The sequence below is a fragment of the Sturnira hondurensis genome, unplaced genomic scaffold, assembly GCF_014824575.4.
Source record: "Sturnira hondurensis isolate 20B ecotype Veracruz unplaced genomic scaffold, ASM1482457v3 Scaffold0009087, whole genome shotgun sequence".
Taxonomy (NCBI): domain Eukaryota; kingdom Metazoa; phylum Chordata; class Mammalia; order Chiroptera; family Phyllostomidae; genus Sturnira; species Sturnira hondurensis.
In genome coordinates, this window is record NW_028081718.1 from 407,652 (window position 1) to 429,895 (window position 22,244).

Below are 22,244 nucleotides of genomic sequence, written 5' to 3' on the forward strand. Positions count from 1 at the left end.
TCAACCATCTCCGTACTCAGAGAAGCCAAAACTGGGATTTTCCACCCTGAAATGTATTCATTCCCTATAACCCCAGTCCAAATGCAGTTTACCAGCTACACACATTGCCACCATACCAATGTTGCCTGGTAACTCAGGCTGCGTAATACCATAACCCGAGTGACTTAAACAACAGACACTTATTTCCCACAGTTCTGGAGCCTGGAGTCTAGGATCAAGGTGCCAGTAGGGTCAGCTTCCGAAGATTCTCTTTCTGGCTTGTAGACAACTGTCTTATGTGTGCTCACAATGTGGAGAGAAAGCAAGACCCCTGGTGTGGCAAAGATCCTAACTCATCATGGGGCCCCACCCTCACGACTTCATCTAGCCCTAAGTACCTCCCAAAGCCCCCCCCCCATCTCCGAATACCATCACATTAGGACCTAGGGCATCAGTATATGTTTGGCGGTAGGGCACAAACATTCAGACTCCAACACTGACTGACATCCCACTGCGGTCAGGTTTCCATGAGGACAGAGCACCACAGTTACACTGGGGCACATTCCCACGGAAAACGAAAAATGATTGTATTAATCTTTCACTCCCATGCCAAGCATTGTCCTAAGCCCTTTACACTATTATATTAATTTGATTCCCACCAAAACTCAGTGAGGTGGGTCTTATTTTTTAAGTATATTTTATTGATTATGCTGTTATAGTTGTCCCAATTTTTTTCCCTTTGCTCCCCTCCACCCGATACCTCTGTTCCCTCCAGCAATCCCCCCTCTCCCGCTTAGTTCATGTCCATTGGTCTTGTGTATAAGTTCTTTGGATTCTCCATTTCCTATACAATTCTTAACACCCTCCCCCGCTGTCTATTTTGTACCTACCATTTATGCCGCTTATTCCCTGTACCTTTTTCCCCACTCTCCCCCTTTCCCCTCTCAGCTGATAACCCTCCATGTGATCTCCATTTCTATGATTCTGTTCCTGTTCTACCTGTTTCCCTAGTTTTTTTTTTAAAGATTTTATTTATTTATCTTTAGAGGGGAAGGGAAGGAGAGAAATATCAATGTATGGTTGCCTTCCACAAGTCCCGTGCTGGGAACTGGCCTGCAACCCAGGCATGTGCCCTGACTGGGAATCGAACCATGATCGTTGGTCCACAGGCCGGCGCTCAGTCCACTGAGCTATACCAGGCAGGGCTTCCCTAGTTTTTTTTTTTTTTTTATTCAGTTGTTGATGGTTGTGAGGTTTTTGTCATTTTAATGTTCATAATTTTGACCTTTTTCTTAAATAAGTCCCTTTAGCATTTCATATAATAATGGTTTGATGATGATGATCTCCTTTATCTTTACCTTATCTGGGAAGCACTTTATCTGCCCTTCCATTCTAAATGAAAGCTTTGCTGGATAGAGCAATCTTGGATGTAGGTCCTTGCCTTTCATGACTTCAGAGACTTCTTGTCAGCCCCTTCTTGCCTGTAAGGTTTCTTTCGAGAAATCAGCTGATAGCCTTATGGGCACTCCTTTGTAGGTAACTGTCTCCTTTTCTCTTGCTGCTTATAATATTCTCTCTTTATCTTTAACCTCTGGAATTTTAATTACAATGTATCTTGGTGTGTGCCTCTTTGGGTCCAACTTGATTGGGACCCTCTGAGCTTCCTGGACTTACATGTCTATTCCTTCACCAAACTGGGGAAGTTTTCTTTCATTATTTTTTCAAATAGATTTCCAATTTCTTGCTCTTTCTCTGCTCTTCCTGTCACCCTTATGACTCGAATGTTGCTACGTTTGAAATTGCCTCAAAGACTACCTTCATTTTTTTGGATTCTTTTTTCTTCTTGTTGTTCTGATTGGTTGTTTTTTGCTTCTTTATGTTCCAAATCATTGATTTGATTCTCAGCTTCATCTACTCTACTGTTGTTTCCCTGTAAATTGTTCTTTGTTTCAGTTAGTGAATCCTTCGTTTCTAACTGGATCTTTTTTTGTGCTGCTGAGGTCCTCACTAAGTTCCTTGAGCATCCTTATAAATAGTGTTTGGAACTCTGCATCTGATAGATTGTTTATCTCCATGTTGTTTAGTTCTTTCTCTGGAGTTTTGCTCTGTTTTTTCATTTGGGCCATGTTTCTTTATCTTCTCATTTTGGCAGCCTCCCTGTGGTCTAATGTAGCAGGTGTCCTATAGGGTCCAGTGGCATAGCTTCCCCCTCACCCAAGCCAGGTCTTTGAGGCATGCCCATCATGTCAGCTGACTAGTCACATCCTCCTCTCATAGTTGAATCTTGGTTGTTGTTGGCAGATCTGTGGGAGAGACTTACCCAGGACAGTCAGCTGCAAGGACTGGCTGTGATCACTCACCACCAACCTCCACCCTCTGTGGAGAATCAGCTGTGCAGGGCAGGGTGGTGGTGCTCCAATGTGGTCTGTAGCTGTCCACTGGGTACACTGGCCCTGGGGTTTCCTAGGTGGTGCAGGCCAAGGTCAGCCCCCACCTGTGTTCTGCCCAGGGCCACCCTGCCTGAGCTATAAAGCAATCTGAGATGGCTGCTGCTTGTCCTGGGCTGGGAGATTCCCAGATGAAGCCAAACTGTGAAACTAAACTGGCTGCTGCCAGGGCTAGGCCTGGAGCTCACTGGGGCCAGCTGTTGTTTGTTTGTGAAGCATGAGCCAAGACCAGCCATTCATTCATATGGAAAAGCGGCTTGTGTGGTCCCATAAGTTGGGTGGGGCAGAGTCTCTGGGGATCTCCAAAGTGAGTCAAACAGTGTTAGCCAGGTTGGTGGTGTCTCAGATATAGCACCAGCCCACTGGCTCTGCAGGGGGAGAGCTCAGAAAAGGGACAAAGGCCTCTGTCCACCCTGATGTCAGACACTTCAGTTCCTTCCTGTATGCCACTGGTGCCCTTCAAGCTGCCACCATGGCACTCGTGGCATCAGAGGGTACAAGTCTGAGTAGGTGAGTCCATGTGCAGGTTCTTTTAGGGGAACAGTTTTGGTCACCAGAAGTTTCTTCCACTGACTCAAACCCTGCTGATTTTAGCAGCCAGAAGTTGTGGGGACTTATATTCCTGGTACTGGAACCCTGGGCTGGGGGGCCTGGTGTGGGGCTGGGACTCCTTACTCCTGAGATAACCCTCCCAAATTTTTATCCACCACACATGTGTGAGGGACCGGCCCATTCCATGTCTCTGCCCCTCCTATCAGTCTCAATGGATGTGGTGTCTTTGATTCTGTATTTGTCAGACTTCCATTCAACTCGGTTTTTGATGGTTCTGGGTGATGGTTGTTCCGCATTTTAGTTGTAATTTTGATGTGGTTGTGTGAAGAAGTGAGCCATGTCTGCCTGTACCACCATATTGAAGCAGGTATTATTATCTGCATGCTATAGCTAAGGAAACTGAGGCAGAGTACTCCAGCTGCCCCAACTCACACAGCTTTGTGGTGGTACAGATGAAGTTTCTACAAAGTCCTGTATGTGTGTCATCTCAAATGTGTGTGGCAATTCTGTGAGGTGGGAACTGTTTCAGATCTCATTTCATTTCACAGAGTGGGGAAATGGAGGCATAGAGAGGGTAAGTGACTTGCCTGAGGCCACACGGTTGATCGGGTGGTAGGCCCAGAGTCATGGTACCTGACATGTTCCCCCTAATGACCAGGTGGCCTTGCCACTTCTCTGTCCTCTGCAGATAATGACGAGTGCTTGGCCCAGCCTGGCCTTTGTGGCACCCATGAACACTGCCACAACGCTCCCAGCAGCTTCAGCTGTGACTGCTATCAGGGCTTCACTCTGGACAGCTCAGGCCACAGCTGTGAAGGTAGAGCTAGGCTTCGGGTGGCATCCAGGCCTGGGGGTAGTTCTGAAGGACCTTGGGTGAGCCCTCTGTCCCTTTCTGTCTTAAAGATGTGGACGAATATTCTGGGCCCCATCGCTGCCAGTATGGCTGTCAGAATAAGCCAGGGGGCTACCGCTGCAGCTGCCCCTAAGGTTTCACCCTGCACTCCCAGTGGAGCCAGTGTGTTGGTGGGTGGCAGAGGCTGGGGCACACCTGTCTAAAGTCGGTGACTGATAACCACCTCCCTGGAGGATATTGTGACAAGTATAACTATCTACAGGTCAGATGGGCTGGCCTGGATGATAGCGCATTTCCTACTGCCAGGAAGTCCAGGCTGCAGAGCCAGAATGACAAAGTTCAAGTTCATTTCTTAGGGCGTGCTGACCTGGAGGGTTCTGCTAGGAAAGCGTGTGATCCCTGGGGAAGAGCGCTGTGACTGATTTGGACTGTGTGCTATATGGGCTGGGCGATGGGAGGGGTGGCCCACGTGGTCCACCTTTGCCAGAGCTGTTGCAGAGGCTCTTGGCCTGAGGGGCTAGCCTTCCCCTCAACCTTCCCCACCACCAGTTTTCCTTGCTGCTCTAGGCCCTCCCAGTAACAGCCTGTCCTTGCCAGCTCTCTCCCTTCCTCCCAGCATTTACTCTTGGCCTTTGACAGGGCTGCCCTCCTGCAACTTCTTCACTTCCTGTGCCCTGGGCCCTGCTGCCCACCCCTTCAAGACAAGCTCCTCTCGTGGCCTCTGTAAAGCAGCAGTCCCCCATCTCCTGCCACCTTACCAGCACTGCCTTTTTTCTCCAGCGCCCCCTCCTGCCCCTTATGGTGGGCCTCCATCTGACCTGTGGCGCCTAACCCTGGAGACCAGTCCTACCATCGCCACCGCTGCCAATTCCTTGTTCTTGGCCTGTATGCTCCTCTTCATGCTTACTTAATCCTTCAGTCATGGTTTGCCCAGGACCTGCCTGGTACCTGACATGAGCCGAGAAACAGACTCCATCCCTGCCCTTCAGGCTGGTCTCATGGGAAACGGATTGATTAGGCCAGTGATACTCATCTGGGGACTGTTTTGCCCCCCTAGGGTGCATTTTGAAGTGTCTTAGAGACATCTGTAGTTGTCATAACTAGGCAGTGAGTGCTTCTGACATTAAGTGGGTGGGGGCCAGGGTTGCTGCTCAACTCCCTACAGTGCCCAGTACACTTCCACCCAAGAACTGGCTCGTCACACATGTCAACGACTGCTGAGGGGGAAAGACCTTGTTTTAGACCATTTAGGATTTCTGGGAAGTTTTGAGAAATGCTTTGAAAGAAAGTTACAGCACTAGGGCTCATGGGAGGCTGAAGGAAGTTTTGACATTGGCCTTGGCCTCTGAAAGAATTGCTGTGTGTGGAGGGGGAGTGTTGTTGGTGGAGGGCTCTGGGGGTTTGAAGGCTGGCCCCTTCTCTCCCTCCTCCCTTCTGATGAGAATGAATGTATCCTGTGGCCTGAAGCCTGTGGCAGTGCCTCCTGCCACAACACACTGGGCAGCTTCCACTGTGTCTGTCCCTCTGGCTTTGACTTTGATCATACCCTGGGGAGCTGCCAGGACGTGGATGAGTGTGTGGCACAGGGGGGACCCTGCAGCTACAGCTGCTCCAACACCCCTGGTGGCTTCCTGTGTGGCTGCCCCCGAAGCTACTTCCGGGCTGGGCAAAGGTGAGGGGCTTGAATGGGGTGCACACAGACCCTCAAACCTTGGAAGTACCTGCACATATATGGGCCTATGCACACACACATATAGACACATGTGCAGAGAATGGGCCCAGAGCCCCAGCAGTACCTATAGATGTATACAAGCTCACACCCACTGTGGTGGAATTGTCCTCATGGTACTCCTGCATAATTGCATGTCCACTGGGAAAGATGCATACTTCTTTAATGACACTTGAGCATGCACATGGCTCACACCCATGCCAACATGCCTGGGCACCCTTGTGCATTCATAGATCTAACATATATGTGGCAAGCACACATCAGCACCCCAGTGTGCATGTAGGCTTGATATGTTCATATATCCTGTGTGCATGCAGGTTCACACTTCCACCCAGGGACACCAAGGATGCATGAGCACTCCTGGGATGGTGCATGCACAGACACACTAGCACATTTGCATGACAGTACTTGTGCCCACAGGCAGCATGGCTACAAATGGGTTATGGGGTAGATGGAGGTCCCTAGCCTGTCTCTAAAGCCCTGCCTCATCCCCCCTGCCCCCATACTGGCTTAGGCACTTTGTCTCCAGCCTGAGCTTCAGCCCCGGATCCTAGAACACTCCAGGTGAGGAGGAGCCACCCTCAACTGAAGCCTGCTATGAATGCAAGATCAAGGGTCTCCCCACTCATGACCAGCCACAACACAACATGCATGGGGACCAGCAGGTACCACAGGGGATGCACTGGGTGTGGTGGCACAGTCAGTGGTAGGGACAGTCAGAGGATGCACTGAGGGTGGGAACACCAGGCCCTGTGTCCCAGCTTGTCCTGAATTGTGGTGCCTGCCTGGGTCTTCTTCCACTTTCTCAGCTCCTGGGTTTTCCTCGATGCTCTTCTGGGGAAACAGGCCCCCCAAGTTCCCCACCTCCTTCCTGGTAATGAATCAGGTATCTCCCACACAGACTCTGTCCAGGCTCTGATGCTCCCCACAATCCCTTCCATAGCACTTGGATGCAGGAGAAATGACTTGCCCCCTAACCCTGTCTGTACTCCTCACCTCTTGGCCAGCAAAACCCTCCCTCAGTTCTTCTGAATTTGGCACCAGTAGGGCCCATGGCAGCCAGCTTAGCCCCTTTGTTCATCATCCCCTCAGACACTCCACCTCTGCACCTCCTTCCTGTACCTTTGATGCCTGGGCCCTCTGAAGCCGCCTCATCTCTAGAAATTGTAGGGGTCCTCCCCTCACTCTCAAGGACAGCAGAGCACTGATATGTAGCTCTGTCTGTCTTGTCCCCTGGGATCCCTCCAACTGTGACCCTGACGCTAGGTTGTGCAGGATAGCAATTTTGACCCTGAGGACACAGCCCACCTTGCCACCATTCCTCAAAGGGTCTGAAAGCTGCACATTTATTAAGCACAGTCAATGCCCCTATCCCCATTGTACAAAGAGGAAACTGAGGCACAGAGGGACTAGGTCACATGTTCAAGTTGCAGGACTTAACAGTGGCAGAGCAGGGATTCCACAGCTAGACCACATGGCCTTTTCTTCACAGCAGCCTGATCTTCATGGCCAGGTGTCCCAGGCCCCTCTGTGGTCACTACCCTCTGAAACCATCCCTTTAGAAGGTCTTTCCCAAAAGTCACAGAAACCACTGCCCACATCTGGGACCAAATTCCTTTACTCCAAAGATTTCTCTGAACATATGCACAGTAATGGAGCAACAGTGAACAAAAAACCCAGAATTTCTTGCCCCCTTGTGGCTGATACTCTAGTAGTAGGACAGATAAGAAACAAGTAAAACGTTGTATTTTATAACACATGATAGAATATGATACAAGACAAATGCTGTGGGAGAAATGGAGGTGGAAGTGGAATAGGGTTGTTGGGTTTGAGAGACTTTTAATATTAAATATTTAATACGAGTGGATTATTTTGCTCTCTTTTTTCCCCCATTAATTTTTTAACTCTTGTTGGGAAAAGCAGTGGCTGTGTATACTATCCAATTATTACCATAATTTTCTGCTTTTCAAGGGTAGGACCCTGTCTGTATTGGGTTTGCCACTTGTCACCAGCTCTTGGTCCTCAGAGTGGAGTGTGGTTGGACTACTGGGATGGGACCTGTGGCTTTACCTGCAATACCCACATACTGCCAGTAGGTGTCAGTAGGAGCACATGCTTGTGCAACACAGTGGGAAGAGAGGAAAAATCTCCATAACTGAGGGGCTGGGAAACAGAAATAGCTTTCATTTGTAATGCAACAGCAAAACACCACAGAAGCATATCAATGAAGCAAAACAAATACAGCACTGCTCAGAAAAAAGAAGAAAATGCAGATAACCTCCTGTGGAACTGAATGTGGCACCCAGCCCTGGTTAGCCTGCCACTGGGGCTGGCTGACTTAGGGCCCTGTCTGGCTGCCAGGAACAGGAACACACTCACAGAAGCACAGATAAAGGGAGTTTTGTCATCTGCACACAGAGGGCTCTCAAAGAGCCCAGATGCAGGAAGTGCAGCAGGCCTCTGGGAACTGGAAAGCTATCTGGCAACTCTTCTCTCTGGCCCAGCTGGATCTTGTGTTTCTATCATTGTGTCAGGTCTGGCATCTACTTGAGGCTGGCTTCTGCTGCAAGGCCCTTGGTTATAATTCCAGCAATGCCTGGACACCTTTGAGTGGCTGTAGGGCTCTGGGGCCTGATGCTGTCTAACCGACTCTCTGTTCAGGACTCTGGGGTCATAGCCTCAATTCTCTCTGCCCGGACTGGCAGGGATCTCACTAAATCTCTCCACCAAGATGAAGGGTCTGGAGTCAGCATGAAAAACTGACCTCCTACCTTCCTTCTTTGCTTTCTACCTGAGAACCAGGCTCCAATTTCATCTGTCTATAGGCTTTGTGGATCGAAGGCTAGACAGAAATCGAGGGCAGAGGGTGTTCTGTGTTTTCCTCCTCTTTAGAGATTGGGTAAAACCTCCTGTTGGCTGTGACTCCATGGCCCCCTCCCCACCACATTGCAGTTCCACCAGCCTCTAACCATCATCTACCTAGTCTTTCTCCCCAGGTGAGCCTTGACTTGGAGACCCTGCTGACCTTGTGCTTGACCCTCTCATGCCTAGGTCCGGCTGAGCACATCCTGGAGCTGCAGCCAGCACTGCAGAGTGTGGGAGGCCGGGTCTGGTATGCCATTGCCTGTGGCAATGAGCAAAGTTTTTTCCACATGCATCACCTCCTTGGCCTCAGCTCCCTGCAGCTGGGTCACTGAAGGCCAGGGCCTGGAACCTACCAGCTGGAGGTGGTGAGTGTGGCAGGGCCCTGGGGCACCCATCCAGAGGGGTAGCTGGGGCTAAGGCTCCAGGCCTTGCAGTTGAAGGTTTGGTTGCCGCTCCTGTAGCCTGGCTCCAGGCCCCTTCCACAGCTGTCTCCCCTATGTCTCATTCCACAGGGTTTGGGAAAGCTGATGAAACTCTGCTTGCTACACCACAGGGAGCTCCTGGTAACAAGCCAGGGTCTTGATAGGCCTCAGTGCCCCCCATGCTGTCCTCCTCTCCAGAGGCGGGGGATTCTGGAACTGGTAGGGGTCCATCCCTGGTGGCAATGCTGACCAGGTGGAACCCCCAAACTCAGGAAGAGTGACATGCTATGTTATGACCTCAAAAGATGAGCCTCTCTCCTGGAGGCAGCTGGAAGCTGCAGCCTGCACCTTCACCTCCAACACTAGGGTGAAGCAAGGCTCTGTGATTCACTGTATCATCTAGTCACCTCAGGCTAAACTTCTGCATTGCACCAGGACTCAACCCCCAGAGGTCAGTGAGACAGAGGAGCGGTGGCTGAGGTGGGTATGGATCTCACCCCTCCAAGCAGAAGGGCCCAGAGGGCCCCAGCCAATGTTGGTGACATGCAGCCGTGTTCCTGCCCCCTAGGGTTCTAAGGACAGTTTATATCAGAAGTAGAGAAACAATAAAGTTATTTTGAGTTACATCTGCCTCCTTAGCATGTTCTCAAAGTAAGGAGTTGCTGCAGAGCCACATGGAGAACTGGAGATTCCAGGAGAGCAGAAGCTGTGGGAAGGGTGAGCTACAGCCCAGAGCTCCAAGGAGAAAGCTTGTAGGTGAGGTGGGTGGAGACCAACTCCAGCTGGGGGTGGGGACATGGTCCACAGATAGGGTCTGCCAACTTCAGGCCTGTACATTTGGTACCAACTGAGCCCTCATGGGTTCACCAGAACTGATGAAAATGACTCCCCTTTCCAGCCCATGTCCTCCATACTGGGCACCATTCTAAGTCATTTCTAATTATTGACCTATTACCTCTTTGTGGAAGAGGCAATTATCCTTACCCCCATTTTGCAGATTGGAAAACTGAGGCTCTGGGAGGTCAGCAACTTGATTAAGGTGACTCTAGATTTCAGGTAGCAGAGCTGGGCTCAAAGTTGGGCTGCTGTGCCATCACCTACTATGCCATCCTGCCTGGCTCTAGGTTGGGCCAAATCTACCAAGTATGACACCTGGGATTCTCATTCTATAAATATGTAGTCAGTCTACATGTTTGAACACCGCACTCGGGTGCATGTTTCATCCCCACACACTGGTATGAAGCAGGCAGTGTTATTATCCCACATTATGGGGTCAGAGCTGAGACTTAGAGAGTTGTGGACTCTGCCTGGGTCACCCACAATAGTGCAGTGGGGCTGGGATGTGAACCAGGTTCCTCCAAGTCTGGCCCCTGTCCCCAAACCACCCCAAGTCCTCTGAGAGGGTGCATTTGATGTTTGCTCAGAGCACTCTCTGTCATGGTAGAACCAGGCTGCCTTGAGGATGGCACAGTTGGGTGGATCAAGTTTGTGTGGTGACCTGGACCCCAAAGTATGGGGTCCTTCTTCCTCCAGCAGAACAGTCACTGGTCTCTGTCCTTGCCAGGGTCTGGGTCACTCAACTTATCAGGAGCTTCTGAGCACCCATCAGAGCTCACAGAGGCTTTACCTGTTAGCTAGTCACTGCAGCCCAGGAACTGGGAAGAGCAAGCCTGTGACTCCTACTTTATAAACAAGAAAGGAGGCAGCAAGAAAGTGAATGGTTCACTCAAGGTCCCCAGCTGGACCCGCACGCAGGCCTACATCTGGCACATCCAGAGCTCGGCCTTCAGAGCTCTGGTCTTCTGGAGTGAGGGGATCATGTGGGATTCAGCACAGGCTGGGACTGGCACCCCATAACAAATGACAGAGACAAAAATGATGTCCCATCAAAGGTTTATTTAAAAAACAAAAGCAGCTCAGGAGTGGTGTCCATGGATGGACTAGAGCTTCGCAAAGACCCAGGGGGCCACAGGCATGTGTAGCCTGGGATAGGAGACACATCAGGGTGATGTGTTTCAGTGATGCTCTCTAAGGATCACTGGCCAGGGCTGGCTCTGGTTGCTGAAGACACAAAGAGTTTGAAATGAGGTCAGCTCCCTCCTTCTAGCCACCTGAGGAGCAGGAGGCAGCAGGGCTGAGGGAACTGGTGCAGGCTCCGCACAGGGGCTGAGAGCTGGCCTGGAGGGGAGTGCAGCTGAGGGCCAGCAGGGCAATGGGCACAGTGGAGAGAGCTCCAGCCCATCTCATGTGGGTTGATCCTGGAGAGATGCGGGCTCAGGGTCCTGCAGGAAATATTGGAGAGGACAACAGCAGGTGATGGGCAGTGGGGTGGAGCTGAGGCCCCCTGGGCTGGGTCAGTTGTGGACACCTAGGACCCTCCCATGTGAGACCGTGGAGCTGTCCAGAAAACCAACCCTCCTTCATCCTGGAGATGAGTCTCCTGACCTAGCCTGGGCTCATCATGAGCCCTCATCATGGTGAGCCCAGAGATGGTCACATGATCTGAGTTCCTACCTGAATTAGCCTGTGCTGGGAGCAAGGCATTCTTCCTGCTGTTTCTGGTGTGACCTCTAGGCGCAGAGAATGGAAGTCTGGAGGTTTTAGGGCTCAACTTCCCCACAGTGGGACAACCTGTCAGAAAGATTGAAGAGAAGTTGTTAGGAGAGTCCCCAATCCCTTTGAGCACCTGGATCCAGCCAAGCCTGAGCCATTGGCTGGTCATGTCAGCCCATGAGTGTTCCATTTACTTGACTTTTCATCTCCAGCAATGGAAAGTGTTTTGACTAAAAGAACTGCTCATTCATTCAGTCTCCCATGCCCTAGCAACAGGCTTTCTGTTGGGGTAGGGGCAGCTGTCAGCATGCTGGGCTGCAATCCCCTCTTTAGGGGTTGAGAGGCACAGGAGCCTGAAGCAGGGAGGAGAGGCTCCCTAGATGCTGGGCTGGGGTCTTACTCACGTTGGGAGGCTTTCTGGGTACTTTGGTGATGCTTTAGCAGGCCCTTGTTCCGAGTATTAAGAAGCCTTATCCCATCTTGTACCCACTTGGCCTGTGGGTTCCCACACACATTGAGCTCTCTGTGAGGGAAGTAGAATCTGCAAGTGGGAGGGGGTGCCAGTTTAGTGTGTAAGCAGGAAGAAAAGTTATGGATGAGCTCCCGCACACCCCAGCCCCCACTGCCCCACTCACATAACAGCAGGCAGGTTACAGCTCCTGCTCACATCCAGGCACCAGTAACTCTGGGCACGCCTGAGCACCCTCAGGCTAACATGGGTGTTGTAAGCCAGGCAGCAGTCCTCAAAGTCACCTGCAATCACACAGCCACCCCAGGCTCACTCTTCTATGTGTGCCCATGTGGCTGCATCTGCACTGGTGTGCAGACACAGCCACCAATGCAGGCACCCACAAACATACCATGACAGTCCCAGGCCCCGTGGAGGCCGAGGGACAGCCCAGGTGATAAGGAAGCCATGTGGCTCACCTTTGGCCCTTGATATGGGAGCATCTGGTAGGAACTGCAGAGGGCCTGAAGGACATGGCTGGGGAAAGGGTCCAGGGCCTCAAAACGAATGGGGAACCAGAGCCATTTCCACTCCCGTAAGGAGGGCAAGGAGGACAGGTGCAGTACCCTGAGAAAGGGCTAGAGGCCCCCACTCCTCTCTGGGTTCCTCCTAAAGTGAGCGGGCTGGTTGGCCTACTGCTCCTGATGTCCTGGCTCCCATTCCAGGCCGGCCTTCTCCCACCTATGTCTATCTCAGTCATCTCCTCCTCTCCGTCCCCATCAGAGTGACCACTCCAAGTAACCTGACCAGGGACCAGGAGGTTTCTGTTCATTTATTTACCCTTTGGTTGAACAAAAGCATGGAGAGTACCTATTCACAGCTAGATATCTAGACAAACAGGGTACTTGGACCAGTGTAGTCACTGTGACAGGGGACTCAAGAGTTGGCACTTTTAGTTTTGAAGTAATATTTTATGGAGCCAGCATGGACAAAGCTGACTTCAGCAAACCACAAGCAATTTGACCTTTGTGCCCCAGGGGGACTGTAAGCAAGATGACATCTGAGCCACTGTGTTCCAGGGAGAAGCCCAGGACATAGGACCCAGGGTGCAGATTAAGAATCACTGATCAAGCCCTGGCTGGTGTGGCTCAGTGGATTGAGTGTCAGCCTGCAAATCAAAGGGTTGATGGTTTGATTCCCAGTCCGGGACACATGCCTGGGTTGCAACTCAGGTTCCCAGTTGGGGGTGTGTGAGAGAGGGCCACATATTGGTGTTTCTCTGCCTCTCTTTCTCCCTCCCTTCCTTCCCCTCTCTAAAAATAAATAAGTAAAATCTTTAAAAAGAAAAAAGAATCACCAGTAAAGGGATAAAAAGATACTAGGGAAATTGCAACTGCAGCTTTTATCTGATTAATCTTTTTCCTGGGTTCCAAATCCCTTAGCTACATTTTTTCCTCTGAATTCCAAACCCCTTGCCCACACTTTTTCCTCCTTATATAAAAAAAGGCTGGCTTGAAATAAAATGGAAGATGGTCTGTCAGGATACGTAATCTACCGTCTTCTCAGACTGCCAGCTATCTAAACAAAGTGCCCATAAAGATTCAATCCCCGTCTCTGATTATTAGTCCTGGTGGTGACAGGCAGCACGATGCTGACCTTTCTGATTTCAGCTGGGAATGTCCTGGCCTAGTGGGAGACTGAGAAGTCGATGTACCATGCTGGTGGGCAGGGCAGTGGTGGGGGCTGGGGTCAGGGACCTGGAGGGGAGGTGCTCAGAGGAGGTGCTGGTGCCAAAGGGTCTGGAAGCAGAGGATGAACTGATGCAAGAGATGTGCAGAGGCCTTCAGGGTCCTCTGGGAGTGGTTCCTCTGCTGACCCCTGGAGGGACCACAACTGAATCCTGGCAGAGTGCACAGGGGAAGGGAGGGGGGAAGGAAAGGACTCCAGGGACCCCAGAGGGCAAGGGGCAATGCAGTCAGATGGATGCTGGGCTCCAGTTTCAGGCAGGAAGTCCCTGGGGCTGGGGGCCACTCTGCCCCCACGGTCAAAGTGCCAGGGCTTGGCCTGGCTGCTGTAATAGGTCTATAATAGCAGGTCAATTGGAACGGAGCCCAGCTGCTTCTGGGGCAAAGACTAAGGTCTGCTAGGGGCCATGGGGAGAGGTCCTCAGACCTAGTGAGGGGTGGGTGGGGCAGGGGGTGGGGCCATGGGACCTTGACTGCCCTGCCAGCTGCTGGGGTTCACTGGGACTGAGGACACACTGGTAGGGCTCCTGCCCCAGGGGCACTGAATGCCCAGAACTGGCTTGTAGTCATCAAAATCCTCGAGTACCTAATCTAGGGAGGGGAGGGAAGGGATTTGCTGTTTATAATAATCATAGTAATTATTGTTGTTTCAGGCATGCACTAGGCCAAGAGTTTTGCAGGCATCAGCCTGTCAGATCTTCATGGCCCCTCTCAGCAGTGGGAATTCGAAGCCCCACTTTGCAGGTCAGGAAGCTGAGGCCCATAAAGGCTGAGTAGTGACTCTCAGCCTGACTACATAGTTAGCCCAGGTTGGGGGAAGCTAGGATGGGACCCATTCCTCCTAGTCTCCAGGGCTTTGCAGGGTCAGTTCACTGCAGTGTGTCCCTGGTGGTAAGGGGCTAGGCCACCACTAAGAGCCACCCTCTCCTCCCCACATTCCCTGGGCCACCTGGAGTCCCTGCAAGGAAGACTTAGGTTGTGAACTGTGGTGGAGGCACCGGAAGGACACTGCAGCCCCACTGAGCTGCACAGACACCAGGAATTTCTGCATGCCTGGGGGTGGGGCAGCTGTCAGAGAATTCAAAGGTGGAGACGAACTCAGGCTTCTGGTGGAGGGGATGGAAAATGGGGGTGCACAGAAGGATGGATGAGAGAGGGGAAATCCGGGGAGAGGAGGTATGGTCCAAGACAGTACCTTGTGCTTGAACAGCAGGGGCCCAGGTACCCATGAAGCAGGTCACCAGGCAGGCCAAGAGCCACAGATTCATGGTGCAGGCTGGTCTTCCTCTTCCTGCACCTTGAGGGATAACAGGGGAGGTAGGAGAGAGAGGAGGACCCCACGCAGACAGTAGTAGGCACTGGGAACACCCCCCACCTCAAGCTAGGGCCCCCTACAAGGGAGGCAGGCAGCACAGGATGAGGACGATTCTTTCCTGAGAGACCAGCTGCTGGCCTCAGTTGTGCTGGGGGCGGGGAAGAGCACTTACCAAAGCCTGTGGACTCCCTGGTGACTCTGGAGCGTATGCCCACTAGCCCACAGACTTCCCCACTTTATAGATGGAGCTCCACCCTGCCACAACCCGCCCTCCTTCGCCCTCCCACTTGCTCTCCCACTCCACCTCCAGGCTTCTCCCTCCTGCCCCACCCTTCTCTCTTCTCCTTGTTTCTCTTTATAGCTCCTCTAACTAAGGTCAGGATACACCTGCAGGGAGTTGCAGGGGACTAGGGACAAGAGGACCCAAATCCAGAAACAATGACTCCCTCAATTGACTACTGAGATGTGGAGCAGACAGTGAGCTGGCTCCCCCTTGGCAATAAAAGGCTGAAAGATGGATGCAGGACAGCCCAGCCTTGACCTTGACCAGGTCACTTGAAGGCTGGCTACCTACCCTGTGACCCCCCTTGCCTTTCTCCTCCATCCCAGGCCTCTCAGCCAGCATACTGCTTTCTCCCCCAAGGGCCCTTTCTCCTCTTCGTCCTGTTCCTTCTCCCGCTAGACACCTGGGTAGCCTCCTGTGGACAGGTCTCAGGCTGCCCAGAGCCCAAGGGAGGACTTCACCGGGGCTCCCTGCTCCCAAGCCACCTATACTCCTAGGGCCCTGGCTTCAACCTGATTTTCTCTCTTTCCAACCAATGAGGTGACTTATGTCACAGAAATGCCCAGGTGTTTAGAACAGTCAGTCTATAGAAATAGAAAGTGAAACAAGTAGTTGTGATAGCCTGGGAGGAGGGAGAACGAGGAGTGACTGCTAAAGTGGTTTTCAATTTTGTTTTTGTTCTGAAATTAGATAGTGGTGATAGCCCATTGACTCTGAGAATGCAGTAAACACTGCAGAATGGTCTGTTTGCAGTGGTGCGATGTATGCATGTGAATTTTCCCTAATATTATCTTGAGAATAAGTTCAATAAAACTATCATACACAACAAAGAAATGCTCGGGTTTTGAAAGAAAAGTCAGTGAGGAGCCCCACGTAGCCACACCATCAGGAATCAAATCAACTAATAGGCGTTTCTTCTTTCCCTGGTCCTGCGGCCCAGCTTGAACAGGGATGGAAGGCTGGGGCAGAGGTAGGGCACGGGGGGCGCAGCAGAGAATTCACAGCTGACAGCTTTTAACTATTCGCTTCCGCACCCTTGGCTGTAGAGCAATCCGGATATTTATAACAGCCTGTACCCCTTTTCCATCTCTCCTGCTCCACTAGGAGCCAGTGGTGCGGAGCTCCTAGACCACTGCCCTAGGCTGAGTGCAGGGTGGTTGGGGCTTGGCCCTGGGGACCCGGTTCCCTGTGGTACTGGGGGTGGGGCTATCGGTGGAACTTACCCTGGGGGCGGGGCTCAGTGGAAGGCGGAGCTTTCTGGGTAGGTCTTATAATGAGCCCCACCCGCCCCGGCTTCGGCCGGGATGCGGCTCCGCGTGGCTGCGAGCGTGGGGACGCGGCGTGGCGACCTGGGCCAGTCTCTGGCCCGCTGTCCCCGCCAGTCCCGCTGGTCGGTAGCGGCCAAGACGTGGAGCTGCCCAGACTTAGCCCAGGTCCCCTGCCAGCGGGTATGCCTTCCCGTCCCCGCGGCCCCGCACAGTTCGTTCCCGCCACAGCCTTAACAGAAGGGCTCAGAGGCTGAGGAGCCAACGCAGAGCAGAGAGGGTCTGGCGCGTTCCTGGGCTCCGCTCAAGACCCAGGTGCCCGAGCAGGAGACACGTTGCTCAGGGCGGCAGGGCCCTGCCCCAAAACGGCCTGCTGGAGTCCCTCGGGATAAACTGCTTCCAGCAGGGAACCCTGTTGTTGACGTGTGAAATGAGCGCCACTGTGGGGTCAAAAGCCACCTCTTGCCCCCTGGTCTCCAGGCCTAACCATGGGGCCTCTGGGCGGGGGGCGGGGGGTGGCCTCCAGCCTGGACCTGAGCACGTTCAGGGGCTGATTGCATCCCAGGGCCTGCAGGGCAGCTGTAGCCCGCGGTGAGCAGTGCCGCGCTCTGTCCTGGGGGATCCCCGGTTGAAAGTGCAGCCACTGGGTGCACGCAGGTGGCCCTGCTGTAGAGCAGGGCGGGCTCTGGACTCTGAGGGGAACACCAACACTCGCTCGCTCCCTCTGCAGGGAGTTCCTCTGCAGGCCGAGTGATGGCTCACTGTTATTTCTCTTCTTGAGGACGCTCTCAGGTGCTCAATGTTGGCCCGCTTTACAGAAGAAAAGACAGATGGTCAGGGAGACTCGGTCATTTCCCTCTTCTTGGCCAGGAAGATCAACTTTTCTTAAATACTGTGAAGGAAGGGAGGGCAGTCCTCTCCCTAAGTGGGGAGGACCATTGAGCAGAAGCCTAGGAGTCCTCAGGGAAGATGCTGGGGAAATGTCCTGACAGGTATGGCTCAGCTGGTTGGGGTTCCACGCCTGGTCAGGGCACATGCCTGGGTTGCAGATTGGGTACCTGGTCAGGGTTCTTTCGAGAGTCAACGATGTTTCTCTCCCTCTTTTTCTTGCTCCCTTCCCCTTTCTCTAATAATAAAATAAGTGAAAACTTTTTAAAAAGGGTATGGGGAAAGTACCACCAGCTGAAATATGGGTCCCTATGCAGCTGCATTTGCATGTCCAACCCCTACAACCCCAGGTACTACCTACAGCTCTCCTCAACCACTCTTGCCTCAAGGTCTCATCACCTCAGGTGGCCTCTGAGAGAAGCAGCTAGGGCCCCTTCTCTCCCCTCCTCTCCATCGTCATGGATCTCTTGGGGAGATTGGTGTCTAGTCTGCTGGGCCTGGACTCCCATTATGCCCAGCTGTTTCTTGCTCTGGTCCAGATGCACAGTGGTTGCCAAGCAACTGGAGGAAGAGGGAGAAAAGGATGCCCTGCTAGCCTCTGGGCTGACTTTCAGGGACTTGGTTTATATATTGTCCCCGTGTGACCCTTTTTGCTGTATCCCAATGTGGTTGGTCCTGGTCCCTCCTGCAAGGCCAGCTTTGAGGAGCTTCCCTTCCCAGGCTACCCAGCCACTTCTGTGTTCCAGGGAGCAGCCACACTGATGGCCAAGGTGAGAGGACTTGAGGCTATTGGCACTGGCTGTGGCCTTGGCCTCAATTCTTGTTCTTCTCCTGCTCTTACGGGATTTGTGGGCACTAGGCCAGGCGGGGGCTGGGGCATGCGTGGCTTGAGAGGGAGGGTGGTAGGACCTGGGGATAGGGTCCCATCCAGTTCTCAGAGCCTCTTTGAAGCTGCTAAGCTCCATTCACCCCTCCTACATAGGTTTCCTGGGTGCCTCTTACATACCAGCCCTGGGGTGATGGCAGTAAGGAAGCAGACATGTCCCAGACATGAAAGATGACAAGGATGTCACTGTTTCTCACTGGACGCCTGTGTTGGGGCACTTGTTATCTCATTCATCCAGTACCTATCAAGAACTTTCTCTGTGCTAGGCACTGAGCTGGGTGCTGGGTCAAGCAGTAAAAAAGACAAATGGTCCTAGCCCTGGCTCAGTTGGTTGGGCATTGTCCTTAAAAGTGAAATATCGCAGGTTCGATCCCTGGTCAGTCAGGGCACATGCCTGCATTGCAGGTTTGGTCTCCAGTTGGGGCTCTTCTGAGAGGCAATTGATAGATGTTTCTCTCTCACATCATTGATCCTCTCCCTCTCTTTCTTCCCCTCCCTTCTCCTCTCTCTAGAATCAATAAAAGAGGGGAAAATTAAAGACAGATAGTCCCAGTGCAGAGCAGACAAGCAGCAAAAATGAAGCAAGATGTTGTGAGCTTAGGGTCACTGCTCCTGTCTTGAGTGATAGGGAGACACTGGGGACAAGGTGCATTCCTTTAAAGAGAGTGGCTTGAAGTAACAATAACCCTAGAGGATTAATATTTATTCCCATTTTATATGGAAAAAATAACCAGAAATTAAGTTGCCTGACCAAGTAAGCAAGGTCCAGATTCCAAGCTTAGGTCTGACTCCTTCATTCCACATATATGGTACATACTATTGAGTACTGTATTAAACATGTTTTAAAATTTAATAATGTATTTTATTTAACCCTATCTATCAAAATACGGGAGCAGGCAAAAGTAGGTTTATAGTTGTGAGTACAACAAACAGTGTATCTTTGTATTATTATTTATCAATCACTGCATTGCTTATATTGCATTATTTCTTCTTATTATTTTAAAGATTTTATTTAGCCCTGGCTGGTGTAGCTCAGTGGATTGAGTGTGGGCATGCGAACCAAAGGATCATGGTTCGATTCCCAGTCAGGGCACATGCCTGGGTTGCAGGCTAATTCCCAGGAGGGAATGTACAAGAGGCAACCATACATTGATATTTCTCTCCCTCTCTCCTTCCCTTCCCCCTCTAAAGAGAAATAAATAAAATCTAAAAAAATTTTTTTAAAAAGACTTTATTTATTTCTTAGAGAGGGGGAAGGGAGGGGGAGGGAGAGGGAGAGAAACATCGAACGGATGCCCCTATATTATCATTTAAACATGTAACCAAATAAAAATAATTAGTGAGATTTTTCTTTTTTTGTATAGTAAAGCTTCAAAACATGGTTTTTTGTACACCTGTAGCTCATTTCAAGTGCCAAATAGCCACATGTCTCTGGTGTCCACCTTACTGGACAGTGTAGTGCTAGTCACAGATAATGGTCAGCTCTTAATTTTTTGTTGTTTCTTCTTTTAGAACACTTTATTTTTATTTTATTTTATTTATTTATCTTTAGAGGGGAAGGGAAGGAGAGAAGGAGAGAAATCAATGTATGGTTGCCTCTCGTAAGTCCCCTGCTGGGAACTGGCCTGCAACCCAGGCATGTGCCCTGACTGGGAATCGAACCGTGATCCTCTGGTTCACAGGCCCACGCTCAATCCACCGAGCTACACCAGCCAGGGTAGAACACTTTAATTTTCCTAGCAGAATTGAGGGGAAAGTACAGAGTTCACATGTACCCTAAGCCCTACACATGCACAGCCTCTTCCGTTATCAACATCCCCATCGGAGGGGACATTTGTTACTAGTGATGAACCTACACTGACACATCATCATCACCCAGAGTCCATTGTTTACATTAGAGATCACTCCTGGTGGTGTACATTCTGTGGGCTTGAACAAATGTATGGTGACAAGGATCTGTCCTTATAGATCCATCATAGAATATTTCATTGCCCTAAAAACTCTCTGTGCTCCATGCCTTTTTTAGCCTGATATTTTGACAGCTGAGAGGAAATTCCCCTCCCAGGACTAGCCAGTTCCTTGCTGTGCACCCTTGATATGCAAACCAGCCAATCCAGACCCACACCCCCAACCACCTCTGTTATTTGACTGTCACACTGCAGAGACCCTAGAGGACCAGGGCCAGCCCCTATGCCCCAGAGCATGCTGACATTATTCAAAATAACCAATCCTGAATCTGCTCACACTGCCTTGCCCATTCCTTCCTGTGAAAACCACAATAAAGTCTTACCCATGCACCCCTCTCCCTCTGCCTCCTGCCTGCCCTGGTGCTTCCCGTGTGGTCCTGGGTGGCATGGTATGCCTCCACCTCTTGGGATCTGTGAGTAACAAAATGTCTTTTTAAGGGCAACCATCTCCTGATCTGTTGGCCTCACCATACCATCATCGTAATAAAAATCTGCATTTAAAAATAGGTGCCAAGTGCTGTATGGAGAGCCCTACACAGAGGACAGACACCAAAGGCTCCACTTCCCCCGCCGGGGGTGCTGGAAACCAGTGGGGGAATAGTCACTAGATGTTCCCTGGTCACCTGATCATGTTCTAGCAGAACATCTACACACAGGCTGTGGGACATGGAGGGGGCGCCCTGTCAGGTCTCCAGAGGATACACCTGCTGAATGGAGATCTGAAAGACAAGCAGGTGTGTCAGAGGGCAGATGAGGATGTCTGAGGGAGCTCCAGGATGGCTGAGGCAGGAGACTGGAGGTGGGGGTGGCAGATACTGGAAGGTAAGGTGGAAGCAGACAGGCTACTCAGGGCCTTACATACGGAGCCAAGATGGGTGAGCTTTATCAAGAGGATACTGGGGAGCTGCTGAGGCGTTTGTCAGGTCTGGGCTGTAGCTCTGGAATGTCATGTGGAAAATGCACTGGAGGGCCAGCAGCCCACACAAAGGAAGATTCAGCAGTCAAAGGCCTCTCTTCCACTATGGGCTGTGGGGAGGCCCCTTTCCCACTTCTTTTCAGGCCCCACATCAGTGAGAAATAATTCAGGAAACACTTACTGAGGTCTACAATGCTCCAGGTTGGGTAGTTACAATAGTAACAAGAGAGATATATAGTCCCTGATGTCATGGAGATTTTTCATTTTTATTTTCCTAACAAAGGGGTTAAAATAGCAACTGATGAATGCTGAGGTGATGCAAAACAGGGGCCCAGAAGACAAAAAAACAAACAACTAAAATTTGAAATGAAAGTAGGGACATAGCTACCGTCCTTACAGAAATAAATGAAAAGGACTATAAGAGAATACTATGAACAATTTTATGCCAACAAATTAGATAACAGATGAAATGGATAAATTGCTAGAAACAAACTACTAAAACTGACTGGAGAAGAAATAAAAAATCTGAAAAGACCTGTGACACATAAGGACTCTGAATCAGTAATCAAAAACCTCCCAACAAAGAAAAGTCCCCCACCAGATGGTTTCATTAATAAATTTTATCCAACATTTAAAGAAGAACTAATGCCAATTCTTCTTAAACTCTTCCAATCAAAAAAAAAAAAAAAGACAGAAGAGGAAGGCGCATTCTTTCTGTGAGATCAGCATTACCCTGATACCAAAGCCACATACTCACATACACACATACACACTCAACTATTAGAACTAATAGCCAGCAGTTTTCTTTAATTTAATTTTTTAATATATATATTTTATTGATTATACCATCACAGTTGTTCTATTTCCCCCCTTCATTCCCCTCCACCCCACACACTCCCTCCCCATCATTCCCCACCTTAGTTTATGACCACGTGTCTCAAGTTCTTTAGATTCTATATTTCCCCCACTATTCTTGCCCTTCCCCCTATTTTCTGCCTACTGTCTATGCTATTTTCTTTACCTTCTCCCCCCTTCTCCTCCTCCCACTCCCCTGTTGCTAACCCTCCATGTGATCTTCATCTCTATGGTTCCACTCCTGATCTAGCTGTCCTCTTGGTTTGCTTTTGTTTT

The 22,244-nt window shown here is 50.9% G+C and overlaps 2 protein-coding genes across 2 annotated transcripts in view; one reads left to right on the forward strand and one right to left on the reverse strand.

Annotated features, from left to right (window-relative positions):
- The window catches only part of FBN3 (fibrillin 3), a 44,665-nt gene extending 35,779 nt beyond the window's left edge, over positions 1–8,886 (forward strand). Inside the window, 5 exon segments of the mRNA XM_037056553.1 lie at positions 3,667–3,795; positions 3,882–3,999; positions 5,267–5,503; positions 6,075–6,239; positions 8,562–8,886. Of these exon segments, the coding sequence (XP_036912448.1) occupies positions 3,667–3,795; positions 3,882–3,999; positions 5,267–5,503; positions 6,075–6,239; positions 8,562–8,886 (974 nt within the window).
- Positions 8,887–10,750: 1,864 nt separating this feature from the next.
- Positions 10,751–14,884, reverse strand: CCL25 (C-C motif chemokine ligand 25). Its single transcript, XM_037056551.1, has 5 exons — positions 14,789–14,884; positions 12,036–12,153; positions 11,805–11,941; positions 11,362–11,478; positions 10,751–11,129 (listed from the first exon to the last, which is right to left on the reverse strand). The coding sequence occupies exons 1-5, from the start codon at positions 14,859–14,861 to the stop codon at positions 11,122–11,124; spliced, it is 453 nt and encodes a 150-aa protein (XP_036912446.1). The 5' UTR covers positions 14,862–14,884; the 3' UTR covers positions 10,751–11,121.
- Positions 14,885–22,244: the final 7,360 nt, after the last annotated feature.

Bases quoted from the DNA above. Each gene is read 5' to 3' on its own strand.
- CCL25 (XM_037056551.1), bottom strand. From the start codon at position 14,861: ATGAATCTGTGGCTCTTGGCCTGCCTGGTGACCTGCTTCATGGGTACC. The intron at 12,154-14,788 runs GTACTGTCTTGG...GTGTGATTGCAG, and splicing joins CCCTGCTGTTCAAGCACAAG to GTGACTTTGAGGACTGCTGC. The intron at 11,479-11,804 runs GTGAGTAAGACC...TCTTTCTGACAG, and splicing joins TACCCAGAAAGCCTCCCAAC to GTTGTCCCACTGTGGGGAAG.